The sequence below is a fragment of the Staurois parvus genome, unplaced genomic scaffold (assembly GCF_062004578.1).
Source record: "Staurois parvus isolate SC_StPar_1 unplaced genomic scaffold, SC_StPar_1.0 ptg000254l, whole genome shotgun sequence".
NCBI classification, from domain to species: domain Eukaryota; kingdom Metazoa; phylum Chordata; class Amphibia; order Anura; family Ranidae; genus Staurois; species Staurois parvus.
The window spans coordinates 1,778-15,000 of record NW_028318050.1 but is presented as its reverse complement, the minus strand read 5'-3'; the positions used below and the strand labels follow the sequence as shown (position 1 = coordinate 15,000).

The 13,223-nt window shown below is 47.3% G+C and overlaps 1 protein-coding gene across 1 annotated transcript in view; it reads right to left on the bottom strand.

Moving 5' to 3' along the window:
- Positions 1-12,986, bottom strand: part of LOC149459533 (M-phase inducer phosphatase 1-B-like) — a gene marked incomplete at its 5' end in the record, with an annotated part of 32,220 nt that extends 19,234 nt beyond the window's left edge. The window contains 4 exons of the mRNA XM_089680949.1: positions 2,855-2,917; positions 8,202-8,273; positions 9,930-10,064; positions 12,912-12,986. Of these exons, the coding sequence (XP_089537075.1) occupies positions 2,855-2,917; positions 8,202-8,273; positions 9,930-10,064; positions 12,912-12,986 (345 nt within the window). The remainder of the gene's footprint in view (positions 1-2,854; positions 2,918-8,201; positions 8,274-9,929; positions 10,065-12,911) is intronic.
- Between the last annotated feature and the right edge of the window lie 237 nt (positions 12,987-13,223).

The window sequence follows — 13,223 nt, the reverse complement described above, 5'->3', positions numbered from 1 at the left end:
TGTAATTCTTAGGAATAACTCCCTGACATCTGCCTGAACAAGAGTCTAGTAAACATCCCGGGGAGGATAAAATTTGAAACACGAAATCATAAATTATAATTTAATAAATATTCATAAAAAATAATAATATAATAATAATAAATGTAATTCAATAATATAATCAAACCAAAAACACTGAAATATGAAATAGAGCGCCAAGTTTGCACATCGCTGAGCTCAGTCGCAGAATCGTTTTCAGTGTCTGATGAGGAATTTCCCCCACCAATCATTATCACTCAATTCTGCAAGTGGTTCTGATTTACTATCGCTGTTCTCTAGCCGGTCTAAAACCGCGTCTGACCTAAAGGGACGCTTTTTGGACGCCATGGACGTTTCTCAGTTTCCAGGCAGAAAGGGCGGTAAAAATGCAGGCAGGGCGCAGGACAAAGCACTCGGGACACAATGTATGTGAAATGCATTGAAACAGCAATGACAGCAAAAATGACATTTTTTAAAAATTTCAAATTTGCCGCCGGTTCCGGCGCCCGTATGTCCCGACGTCACAGGGACCGGAACACGGAAGCCGGAATCGGCCGGGGACGCTGCAGGGGACACATCGTGGGAGCGAAGGACAAGGTAAGTGCTGCAGGGACTCCCTGAGCAACGCCGCATGGTAAGCCCGAGTGTAGCTCGGGGGGGTTACCGCTCTTGGTACTCAAATTTTACCCCGAGCTACACTCGGGAATACCGCTAAGGGGGTTAACCACCTCCTGTCTGGCCGTTGTATATAAACGGCGGGACAGTGGCGGTGCAGGGTCGGGTGGCTGTTTATAAGCGGCCTCCCCGCACCCTGCTTGTGCACGCTCCCCGGGAGCCACTCTGCCCCCACCACCACCATCTTGGCCCTGCCAGAGTTGGGACGAGGATGTGCTCTGTGCTGGCGGGTGTGCAAGGACACTTACAATTGTAGTCTGATACGACATCCCTGGGTGGCACCCAGGGCTGCTGTTAGAAACCATGGGGCCCCATACAACCAACCTGACAGGGCCCTTTCCTGTCATTACTGATCACTCATTGTATTCATTCAGGAGGGAAAGGAGCTGGTAAATGAGACATATTTACCAGATCCTTCCCACTTTCTCCATGCTGAAGGATCCCCTACTGTGTGTCTGCAGCTACAGATGGGAAGGAGAGGAGGGAAGCCGGCAGCCTTGCGGAGATGGGGGGCACACAGGGGAAACATATTGTGTACAGGGAGGGTAATGGGGGTGGGGCAATTAGTGGAACCGACCCCCTGTATGGCTCTCTATGCAGCAGCTGAAAGCCAGCTGGAAGGAGAGGATGGGAGAAGAAACCAGCTTTCAGCTGCTGCAGAGAGATCCATACAGGGGATCGGTTCCAGTAATTGCCCCCCTGCCCTGTATGGCTCTCTATGCAGCAGCTGAAAGCCAGTCGGAAGGAGGAAAGCGAGGATGAGAGAAGGAAGAAGCCAGCTTTCAGCTGCTGCAGAGAGAGCCATACAGGGGATCGGTTCTAGTAATTGCCCCCCCCTGCCCTGTATGGCTCTCTATGCAGCAGTTGAAATCCAGCCAGAAGGAGAGAATGGGAGAAGAAACCAGCTTTCAGCTGCTGCAGAGAGAGCCATACAGGGGATCGGTTCCAGTAATTGCCCCCCTGCCCTGTGTAACTCTCTCTGGAGCAGCTGAAAGCCAGCCGGAAGGAGAGGATGGGAGAAGAAGCCAGCTTTCAGCTGCTGCACAGAGAGCCATACAGGGGATCGGTTCCAGTAATTGCCCCCCTGCCCTGTATGGCTCTCTCTGCAGCAGCTGAAAGCTGGCTTCTTCTCCCATCCTCTCCTTCCTCCTTCCGGCTGGCTTTCAGCTGCTGCATAGAGAGCCATACATGGCATGGGGGCAATTACTGGAACCGATCCCCTGTATGGATCTCTCTGCAGCAGCTGAAAGCTGGTTTCTTCTCCCATTCCTCTCCTTCCAGCTGGCTTTCAGCTGCTGCAGAGAGATCCATACAGGGGATCGGTTCCAGTAATTGCCCCCCCCCCCCCCCGCCTTGTATGGCTCTCTATGCAGCAGCTGAAAGCCAGCCGGAAGGAGGAAGGAGAGGATGAGAGAAGAAGCCAGCTTTCAGCTGCTGCAGAGAGAGCCATACAGGGGATCGGTTCCAGTAATTGCCCCCCTGCCTTGCCGATCATCTCCCTGCCCACATCTGATTCACCCAGCTTCCTGGGCCCCCCTGCTGCTCTGGACCCCGTACAGGAGGACTGGTGGTACCCCCTTATCCACGGCCCTGGTGGCACCTATGCTGCTGTTAATGATCTGGTGTCATTCAGAAACAGGAAGTGGGGATAGACCGTCTGTACAATACGGGGAGAGGCGGTATTGTAGAGAACACCAGGAGTGCAGTGAGTGGAGACATTATGGTAGGTAATCATTTATTGGATAAATAAAAAAACATCAATTACTTGCACTAGCCAGCCATACGGGTCGAATTCCGAAAGAACTTTCCTTCGAAAATCTTTTCTAAGAATTTTCGTTTGTTGCTCACCATTAGTGGGTCACAGAAAATGGCTGAATTTGAGTGATTGGGCACGTTGGAAATTTTTTTGAAAAGCCAACGAATTTCGAATCAATGATGGGAGAAACGTGCGAGAAATATAAAGCTGCGACCCGGAAAGAAAATTCTTGGCCACGAAAATTCTTTTCTGTAGCAACGTGAGCAGAAATTGAAGGCTCGGTTGGTTGACTTTCGAAATCAACGGTGGCGCCATCGGATTACAAAACGTACAAAATTTCCGATTTTCTAAAGAAAATTCGATTGGAATTCGACCCGCGTATGCAGTGCATCAAGAATTACTTACTGTATCACATGTGATGTATCTCAGGTCCTGGTGTTTGCCACTTTCCACTGGTAGGCAGTACCGCTGTAGGCAAGAAAAGCAAAACTGTTATCTAGGGCCATCTAAAGTGGAACTATGCCCTTGTTTTCCGTTGTAGATCGATAAAATAATGCACAATAGATTGTGTTGTTTTTTTGTTTTTTTGGGGGGGGGGATGGGGCTATGGAAAAGTCCCAGATCAGTAGGCCTGAACTTCCGTTCTAGAGTTTGAGAAGTTCTGTATCATCCTGCCTCCCCCAGACTACATTTCCCATGGGGCTGTTTGTATCAGCTCGTACTGACCATTTGGAAACTCGGGCACTGCCTGAGGGCCCGGGGTCGGTAGGGGGCCCCATGAGATGCCCCTGGTACCTTTTTCATAGGCTTTTTTGAGTTTGGGCAAGGACACAGGGGCCCCATGATCCCCTATTGCCCGGGGGCCCATGAGTTGTCAGTCCGCCTTTGAGTCGTACTATTGGAGTTCAGGACGAGAGTGCTCTGAAGAGGGTGACAACACTGTCCCTGAGGGAGGTCATGTAAGGCAGTGTTGTCACCCTTAACCTCCCTAGCGGTCTGATTATGTCGGTATTTCTGTGCTCAAAGCGGTACATTATTTTCAATGCAAATATGTCGTTTTTTTATTGTAGGCTGTAATTCTTAGAAATAACTCACTGAAATCTGTCCGGACAAGAGTCTAGTAAACATCCCGGGGAGGATAAAATTTGAAACACGAAATCATAAACTATAATATAATAAATAATCATAAAAAATAATAATATAATAATAATAAATGTAATTCAATAATATAATCACCAAAAACACTGAAATGTGAAATAGAGCGCCAAGTTCGCACATCGCTGAGCTCAGTCGCAGAATCGTTTTCAGTGTCTGATGAGGAATTTCCCCCACGAATCATTATCACTCAATTCTGCAAGTGGTTCTGATTTACTATCGCTGTTCTCTAGCCGGTCTAAACCGCGTCTGACCTAAAGGGACGCTTTTTGGACGCCATGGACGTTTCTCAGTTTCCAGGCAGAAAGGGCGGTAAAAATGCAGGCAGGGCGCCGGACAAAGCACTCGGGACAAAATGTATGTGAAATGGATTGATACAGGAATGGAATAGTATCAGATTTTAGTGTATTTAGTGAATGTCACATTTTACATTTTTTAATTTCCCGCCGGTTCTGTCCCCCGTACGTCCCGACGCTCTCGGAACGGAACCCGGAAGACAGATGCCGGCATCGGCCGGAGGACATGGCCGGGGACACTGCAGGGGGGACATCGCGGGAGCGCAGGACAAGGTAAGTGCTGGAGGGATCCCAGAGCAACGCTTCAGTGTATTCCCGAGTGTAGCTCAGGGTCGGAGGGGGGGGTTATCGCTTCTGGTACTGAAAGTTTACACCGAACTACACTCAGGAATACCGCCAGGGGGGTTAAACAGGACATTCTATAACAAAATTATTGAGAGAAACAATTATAAATCAAATGCAACCTCCTGAGCACTATTAATTCTCCCCATCTAGTTGAATTCAATAACCTTGAACATAATATTTCTTCAGTACAAAAATACATAAAAATATATAAAGCGCTCTGTGCTTGATGTGTGTATTTCATGCAAAGTACAAATCCTATACCACAGGATTATACTCCACATTGAACAAACAAAAGACCATTTAAATCCGTCTTCTGTGCTTCCAACATTCCATCATACAGAGCATACAATCCCTCCAACATTCCATCATACGGAGCATACAATCCCTCCAACATTCCATCATACGGAGCATACAATCCCTCCAACATTCCATCATACGGAGCATACAATCCCTCCAACATTCCATCATACGGAGCATACAATCCCTCCAACGTTCCATCATACGGAGCATACAATCCCTCCAACGTTCCATCATACGGAGCATACAATCCCTCCAACATTCCATCATACGGAGCATACAATCCCTCCAACATTCCATCATACGGAGCATACAATCCCTCCAACGTTCCATCATACGGAGCATACAATCCCTCCAACATTCCATCATACGGAGCATACAATCCCTCCAACATTCCATCATACGGAGCATACAATCCCTCCAACGTTCCATCATACGGAGCATACAATCCCTCCAACGTTCCATCATACGGAGCATACAATCCCTCCAACATTCCATCATACGGAGCATACAATCCCTCCAACATTCCATCATACGGAGCATACAATCCCTCCAACATTCCATCATACGGAGCATACAATCCCTCCAACATTCCATCATACGGAGCATACAATCCCTCCAACATTCCATCATACGGAGCATACAATCCCTCCAACATTCCATCATACGGAGCATACAATCCCTCCTACATTCCATCATACGGCGCATACAATCCCTCCTACATTCCATCATACGGAGCATACAATCCCTCCAACATTCCATCATACGGAGCATACAATCCCTCCAACATTCCATCATACGGAGCATACAATCCCTCCAACATTCCATCATACGGAGCATACAATCCCTCCAACATTCCATCATACGGAGCATACAATCCCTCCAACATTCCATCATACGGAGCATACAATCCCTCCCAACATTCCATCATACGGAGCATACAATCCCTCCAACATTCCATCATACGGAGCATACAATCCCTCCAACATTCCATCATACGGAGCGTACAATCCCTCCAACATTCCATCATACGGAGCGTACAATCCCTCCAACATTCCATCATACGGAGCGTACAATCCCTCCAACATTCCATCATACGGAGCATACAATCCCTCCAACATTCCATCATACGGAGCGTACAATCCCTCCAACATTCCATCATACGGAGCATACAATCCCTCCAACATTCCATCATACGGAGCATACAATCCCTCCAACATTCCATCATACGGAGCATACAATCCCTCCCAACATTCCATCATACGGAGCATACAATCCCTCCAACATTCCATCATACGGAGCATACAATCCCTCCAACATTCCATCATACGGAGCGTACAATCCCTCCAACATTCCATCATACGGAGCGTACAATCCCTCCAACATTCCATCATACGGAGCATACAATCCCTCCAACATTCCATCATACGGAGCGTACAATCCCTCCAACATTCCATCATACGGAGCATACAATCCCTCCAACATTCCATCATACGGAGCGTACAATCCCTCCAACATTCTTGCTCTCTAATGTAACACCTTATGTGTTCAAAACTACCTGGGGTGTTGCTCAACTCCTTTGTTGGACCTTTTGGATAAGCAGGTCAATACACACTTTTACCCCTTCAGGGGTTTGAAATCCACCTCCAAGATTTCTTTACAGAGATTACCTTTTGATGTGCTTGGTATTTTACTCAAAAAGGAGCAAAAAAAAAAAAAAAACCCATGTTCATAGTGATTTTCATAAAAACATTTAAAAACACATTTACATACTTATCAGCCTGTATAATCCTTCCAATAGCTCCAAGTTCTAAAGGTACAGTAGGTACCAACTGCATCAAAGCCAGTGGTCAGGGAGGAATCACTGACTCAGTTGGCCAGAGAGGGATCACTTTGACGCAGTTGGCCAGAGAGGGATCACTTTGACGCAGTTGGCCAGAGAGGGATCACTTAGACACAGTTGGCCAGAGAGGGATCGCTTTGATGATGTTGATGAGAGAAGGTTCGCTTTGATGTAGTTGGCCAGAGAGGGATCACTTTGAGGCAGTTGGCCAGAGAGGGATGAATTGGACACAGTTGGCCAGAGAGGGATCACTTGGACACAGTTGGCCAGAGAGGGATCACTTGGACACAGTTGGCCAGAGAGGGATCACTTGGACACAGTTGGCCAGAGAGGGATCACTTGGACACAGTTGGCCAGAGAGGGATCACTTGGACACAGTTGGCCAGAGAGGGATCACTTGGACACAGTTGGCCAGAGAGGGATCACTTGGACACAGTTGGCCAGAGAGGGATCACTTGGACACAGTTGGCCAGAGAGGGATCACTTGGACACAGTTGGCCAGAGAGGGATCACTTGGACACAGTTGGCCAGAGAGGGATCACTTGGACACAGTTGGCCAGAGAGGGATCACTTGGACACAGTTGGCCAGAGAGGGATCACTTGGACACAGTTGGCCAGAGAGGGATCACTTGGACACAGTTGGCCAGAGAGGGATCACTTGGACACAGTTGGCCAGAGAGGGATCACTTGGACACAGTTGGCCAGAGAGGGATCACTTGGACACAATTGGTCAGAGAGGGATCACTTTGATGCTGTTGGCCAGACAGGGATCACTTGGACACAGTTGGCCTGCTTGAACATTTATTGAGATATATGAGAACTAAGAATCCTTTTTTAAGAGAAAGTGTTTGTATGTAAGGGTTAACAGGTGGCTACACACCTTTTGTACCTCATGTGGTATAGATATGAGACCCTGTACCATGCAGCACACAGCAGAAGAAGACCATAGAGCACCTTTCTCAGGCTTTTTTTTTTTTTTTTTTTACCAAGGAGGAAGCCTTTAAATAATTTTTAGGTCTTGGAGAACCATGGGTTAAATTGTATCTCCAACTCAAAGCTAATTAGTGTGACTAGCAATTTTTATAGTATATTGTTAGTCAGTAAAGAAATGTGGTCAGTGGAGAAGTGCCTTGTTGCTTTGGTGGTCAGAGGGTGAAGAACCCCTTTGGAATGGTGGTTGGTGGTAGGAGGGTCCCCTTATAGAAAGCTAAAAACATCACTGGTATTCAGGGAGTGACTTACCAGGAAAGATGAGAGAAAAGGATCTACTGGTCCCATGGCAATGGATCTAGCAAATTATATTGGTGCTGTAACTATGTAGGCACCATGTGGAAGGAGATCAGTTCCTGGGTGCTCAAAAAACCCATAACCACCTCTAAAGGAACCCTAGTATCCAAGAAAGGTGCAATCCACCTAAGCTGGACAGTAACAGACTTTACAAAATGTGGAACAGTGGACCACCGCATTATATCTCATAGACCTATCATCAAAATCAGCCCTAGTTCACCCACATGCTGATCCTGAGGACATCAGCAGGTTAATTCTGACCTTTTCACACATACAATCAGCCCTCTCATCCATAGAACACATCAAAGGAATGAAAACTCCATAATGGTCAGTTGTGTTGCACCACCATGGGTATCAGAGTGCCCACAGATGGATCCTTTCCTAATATACAGTTCCCTCCAGTAGGCAATGGGTTTCCACCACCAATGGGATTTAATGAGATAATAATTATAAAATTATTAGGTTCTGTTAAAAAAAAAAAGTTAATTAAATTCTGTGTACTGGAATAGTCCCGTCATTTAGGACTTACCTTAGAAAAGTCACCAATAAGGTCGTCTTCCTCATTGCTGGTAGCATTGAAGGTCGGACTGACGTCACCCACCTTAAACAAGCAGAAGATATGGGATGTGATATGAGATGTAGGGTCTTGTTTAGGAACACCATTAACCACTAGACATTTGTGAATGCTAATTAGAAAGTAGTCGCATAATGTGATTGGTTGCTATGGGCAACACATAAGGCTCTTTGTGATTCTGATTAAAAGTACTATTTAAAGGCCAACTCTGGGTACTCTGGACAACTGAAAAAAACCTCTTGCAGTGGAGACCCTTACAAACACTGCAAGGGTTAAATGCTCCTTAGGTCTGGAGGAGGATACTTACCTGACTTTGTGCTCCAGCAGGCTCTAGTGTTGCCCTCTTCTCCTCAAAGCTCAGGTCTGAACAGAACCTTGACGTCATCACGTACAGTGTGGGGCTATTAAATCTATATATTATTATTATACAGTATTTATATAGCGCCAAAGGGTTTGCTCAGCGCTGTACAATAGCAAGGGGGACAGAACATGAGACAAGACAGTAACAATACAATACATGAGGGGTTCGCGGGCCCTGCTCTTTCGAGCTTACAGTCTAGGAGGGAGGGGATAGTGGTACAGGAGGAAGTGGCTGTGGGGGATGGAATGGTGGGAGGAGTGGAGGAAGTCAGTTAGGTGTGGGTGGGGTAGACTTCCTTGAAGAGGTGGGTTTTCAGGGTGCACCTGAAGGTGAGGAGGGTAGGTGACAGTCGGATGGATTGGGGTAGGGAGTTCCAGAGGATGGGGGAAGTCCTTGAGAAATCCTACAATCGTACGTGGGAGGAGGAGACCAGGGAGCAAGAGAGTGGGAGGTCCTGTGAGGAGTGAAGGGCAGGTAGGGTAGTATCTGGGTATCAGGTCAGTGAGGTAGTTTGGGGCGGCATTGTGAACGGCTTTGTAGGTGAGAGTTAGCAGTTTGAATTTAATGCGTTGGGCAATCGGGAGCCAGTGGAGGGATTGGCAGAGGGGGGAGGCAGATGTGGAGCGGTTGGTGAGGTGGATGAGTCTCGCCGCTGAGTTCAGGATAGACTGGAGTGAGGATAGCGTGTGTTTGGGTAGGCCAGTGAAAAGGGAGTTGCAGTAGTCCAGGCGTGAGACGATGAGGGAGTGTACGAGTTGTTTAGTAGTGTCTGGGGTAAGGAACGTACGTATCTTGGAGATGTTGCGGAGGTGGAGCCTGCATGATCTTGATAGTAATTGGACGTGAGGTTGGAAGGAAAGGTTTGAGTCCAGGGTGACACCCAGGACTTTGGCATGTGGGGTGGGAGTGATGGTGGAGTTGTTAGTATTACATATTTATATTTTAAAGATCTCTCTGTTTAAGCAAGGGAGAAGAAACAGAGAGATTGTTCCCTCTGTACAGAGCCCTGTGTTGTTTGTCAACACAGAGCTCTGGGCTGTGATTGGACACAGCCGATTAGCAGGTCCATGAATCATTGGCTGGGACCTGCTGGGGGCGTCTCCCACGCATGAGTACCCTACCCCAGTATCTGGGACCTTTAATAATTGGCACATATGTGCGAGAAACCCACACGCATGGACAGATGTGCTACAGGTCTCGTAAAACTGCTTTCCGGGATCCTGGGAAGTGGGACGTGGGTGTCCCAGGAGGCAGCAGGGAGAGGGGGATATGAGGAAGATATGAGGATATGAACTCCAGCAGCGATCTTGGGAAGACTTTACCGTAAGCATTTTATTATCAGAGTCGCTGGTCCGTGCGATGGATCTTTCTTTCCCCTCCTCCGTTCTGTGACTTTGTGGTCTCCCTGCCAGCTCCGGGCTGGTGAACAATTCCGAAAGCTTCATCCTGGATTTTTTCTTTAGAAGAAAAGAAAGTAATGATCTATTCTATTCTCTCCATTCCAGGAATTGACTTCCAAAGCGACAAGCAAAACCGGTCGGTGAACTATTAAATCTGCAGCAAACGGTGCAGCCATGCCAAAGTCACAAAGTATTCTTACATTACCTTAGAGAGGAACTCTGGGCAGATATAAAAGACACCGACCAATGGCGTTCTGTATCCATTGTGACATATTTATAAGGAGGTGAGTGTGACACTCCCCAAATATTCAGTTGTGAGGAATCACTGGAGAAGATTCACCTGCAGTGAATGTTATAAATATCCTCCAAATTGTACTTAAATAAATGGCAGTAGTCGCTTAACCCCCTCATGACCAGGGTTTTGTGAAGCTTCCAGAATCCCTACCTTCCAATGGTACTTGCAGCATCCCTACCAGAACATCCAGAGTCCCTACCTTGCAATAGTACTCCCAGAATCCTTACTAGGACTTCCAGTGGTGCTTGCAGAATCCCTACCAGAACTTCCAGAATACCTACCTTCCAATGGTACTGGCACGATCCCTGCCAGAACTTCCAGAGTCCCTACCTTCCAATGGTACTCCCAGAATCCTTACTAGGACTTCCAGTGGTGCTTGCAGAATCCCTGCCAGAACTTCCAGAATCCCTACCTTCCAATGGTACTTGCAGCATCCCTACCAGAACATCCAGAGTCCCTACCTTCCAATGGTACTGGCACGATCCCTGCCAGAATTCCAGAATCCCTACCTTCCAAGGGTGTTTACAGCATCCTTACCAGAACTTCCAATGGTAATCCCAGAATCCTTACTAGAACTTCCAGTGGTGCTTGCAGAATCCCTGCCAGGACTTCCAGAATCCCTACCTTCCAATGGCACTTGCAGCATCCCTACTGGAACTTCCAGGATCCCTGCCTTCCAGTGGTACTGGCACGATCCCAACTGGAACTTCCAGACGCCCAACCTTGCAGTGGTTCTCGCAGGATCTCTACCAGAACTTCCAGAATCCCTACCTTCCAATGGTATTCGCAGGATCCCTACCAGAACTTCCAATGATAATTCCAGAATCTCAACCTTCCAATGGTACTCACAATATCCCTATCAGAACTTCCAAAATACCTACCTTCTAATAGTGCTTGCAGATTCCATACCAGAACTTCCAATGATACTTGCTGAATCCCTGCCAAGACTTCATTAATCCCTACCTTCCAATGGTACTTGCAGCATCCCTAGCAGGACTTCCAGAATCCCTGCTTTCCAATAGTACTCACAGGATCACTACCAGAACTTCAAGAACCCCTACCTTCCAAGGGTGTTTGCAGCATCCCTAGCAGAACTTCCAGAATCCCTACCTTCCAATGGTACTGGCACAATCCCTACCAGAACTTCCAGAATCCCTACCTTCCAGTGGTACTCGCAGGATCACTACCAGAACTTTCAATTTCCCTACCTTCCAGTGGTACTTGCAGCATCCTTAGCAAAACTTACAGAATCCCTGCTTTCCAATGGTACTCATAGGATCCTTTGAAGAACTTCAAGAGTCCCTACCTTCCAAGGGTGTTTGCAGCATCCCTACCAGAACTTCTAATGGTACTCCCAGAAATCTTACTAGAACTTCCAGTGCAGAATCCTTGCCAGGAATTCCAGAATCCTTACCTTCCAATGGAACTGTCACGATCCCTACCAGAACTTCCAGAATCCCTACCTTCCAGTGGTTCTTTCAGGATCTCTACCAGAACTTCCAGAATCCCTACTCTTCAATGGTATTCGCAGGATCCCTATCAGAGCTTACAATGATACTTCCAGAATTCCTACCTTCCAATGGTACTTGCAGGATCCCTAGTAGAACTTCCAGAATCCCTACCTTCCAAGGGTGTTTGCAGCATCCCTACCAGATCTTCCAATGATACGTACAGAATCCTTACCTTCTAATGGTGCCTTCAAAATCCATACCAGAACTTCCAGTGATACTTACAGCATCCCTAACAGAACTTCCAGTGGTACTTGCAGAATCCCTGCCAGGACTTCCAGAATTCCTACCTTCCAATCACACTCACAGAATAACAGAACTACCAGAATCCCTACCTTTCAATGATGGTCACATCATCCTAACTGGAGCTTCCAATGGTACTTGCAGAATCCCTGCCAGGACCTGACTACTCCCTTATTTGCAGCATTGTTAGCAGTCTCCACACTGTAGCATTTTCATTCCAGCCACCATCTTTGGTGAGGTGATCCTCAGGGACGTGATCTGATGTCAGTTTGCAGCTAAGTAAATAGGGATCAATAAGATTTCCCTCCCATCTCCACCATCAAGAACTCTGGTGAAGACCATCTGCCACTTAGATTCTGCACCTTGGGATAAACCTGTGTGACCGGCCAGGGAACACCCTAACAATGGGGATTGTCCTGTGGGTCTTCTTCCCTCAACTATTACAGGAACGTAGAATGGTTTGGTTTGGCTTGGCTTTCTTCTGTCGGCCTGCTCCCTATACCTCTCCTCTGTGAGAACTGAATACACAGCCTGTGGTGAGGAAGGTGAATGCAGATGGAGTGGAGATCCGGAGAGTGCAATGGTAGTGAGTAGTAAACACTTTCACTGCTGTAACTCGGTATCTGTGTTCCCAGCTGGCAGAGGTCTGGAGAGCACCTAACAGCCAGCTATACCCAGGGTAAGTCCTCCAACAGACTGTGGCTCTTTACTGATCAGAGGGACATGGCACTTTGGCTTGAGGGATGTCCAGGGAGGCAGCAGAGCTCTGGCTACAGGGCTAGAAGCTGACATTTGGAAATCCAGAACCAATCTCTTGGTATCTGCTTTAACCAACCTCTCTGGCCATTCTAGGCCTACCTTTCTGGTGTCTGCTTGGCATCTGTTCTCCTCCTTGGCTCTCATGTTTGCTCTTCTTGTCGCCTTCTTCTTTATCTAAAATAATAAAAAAATAACTCCAACACAATTTCCAGACGGATCTATGTAACGTGTTCAGTTACACAATCATTTTTATTTTGCAGTGTAATATTACACAGGGCCATGGCTTTTTTTCTCAGAGAATAGGTGAAGGAACTCGTCCTTCTGAGTCACCTTTGTCTCCACCCCCTACCCACCTCCGAGCACCTTCCCATGGTACCACCCCATACCTAACTCTGAGCACCGTCCCATGTT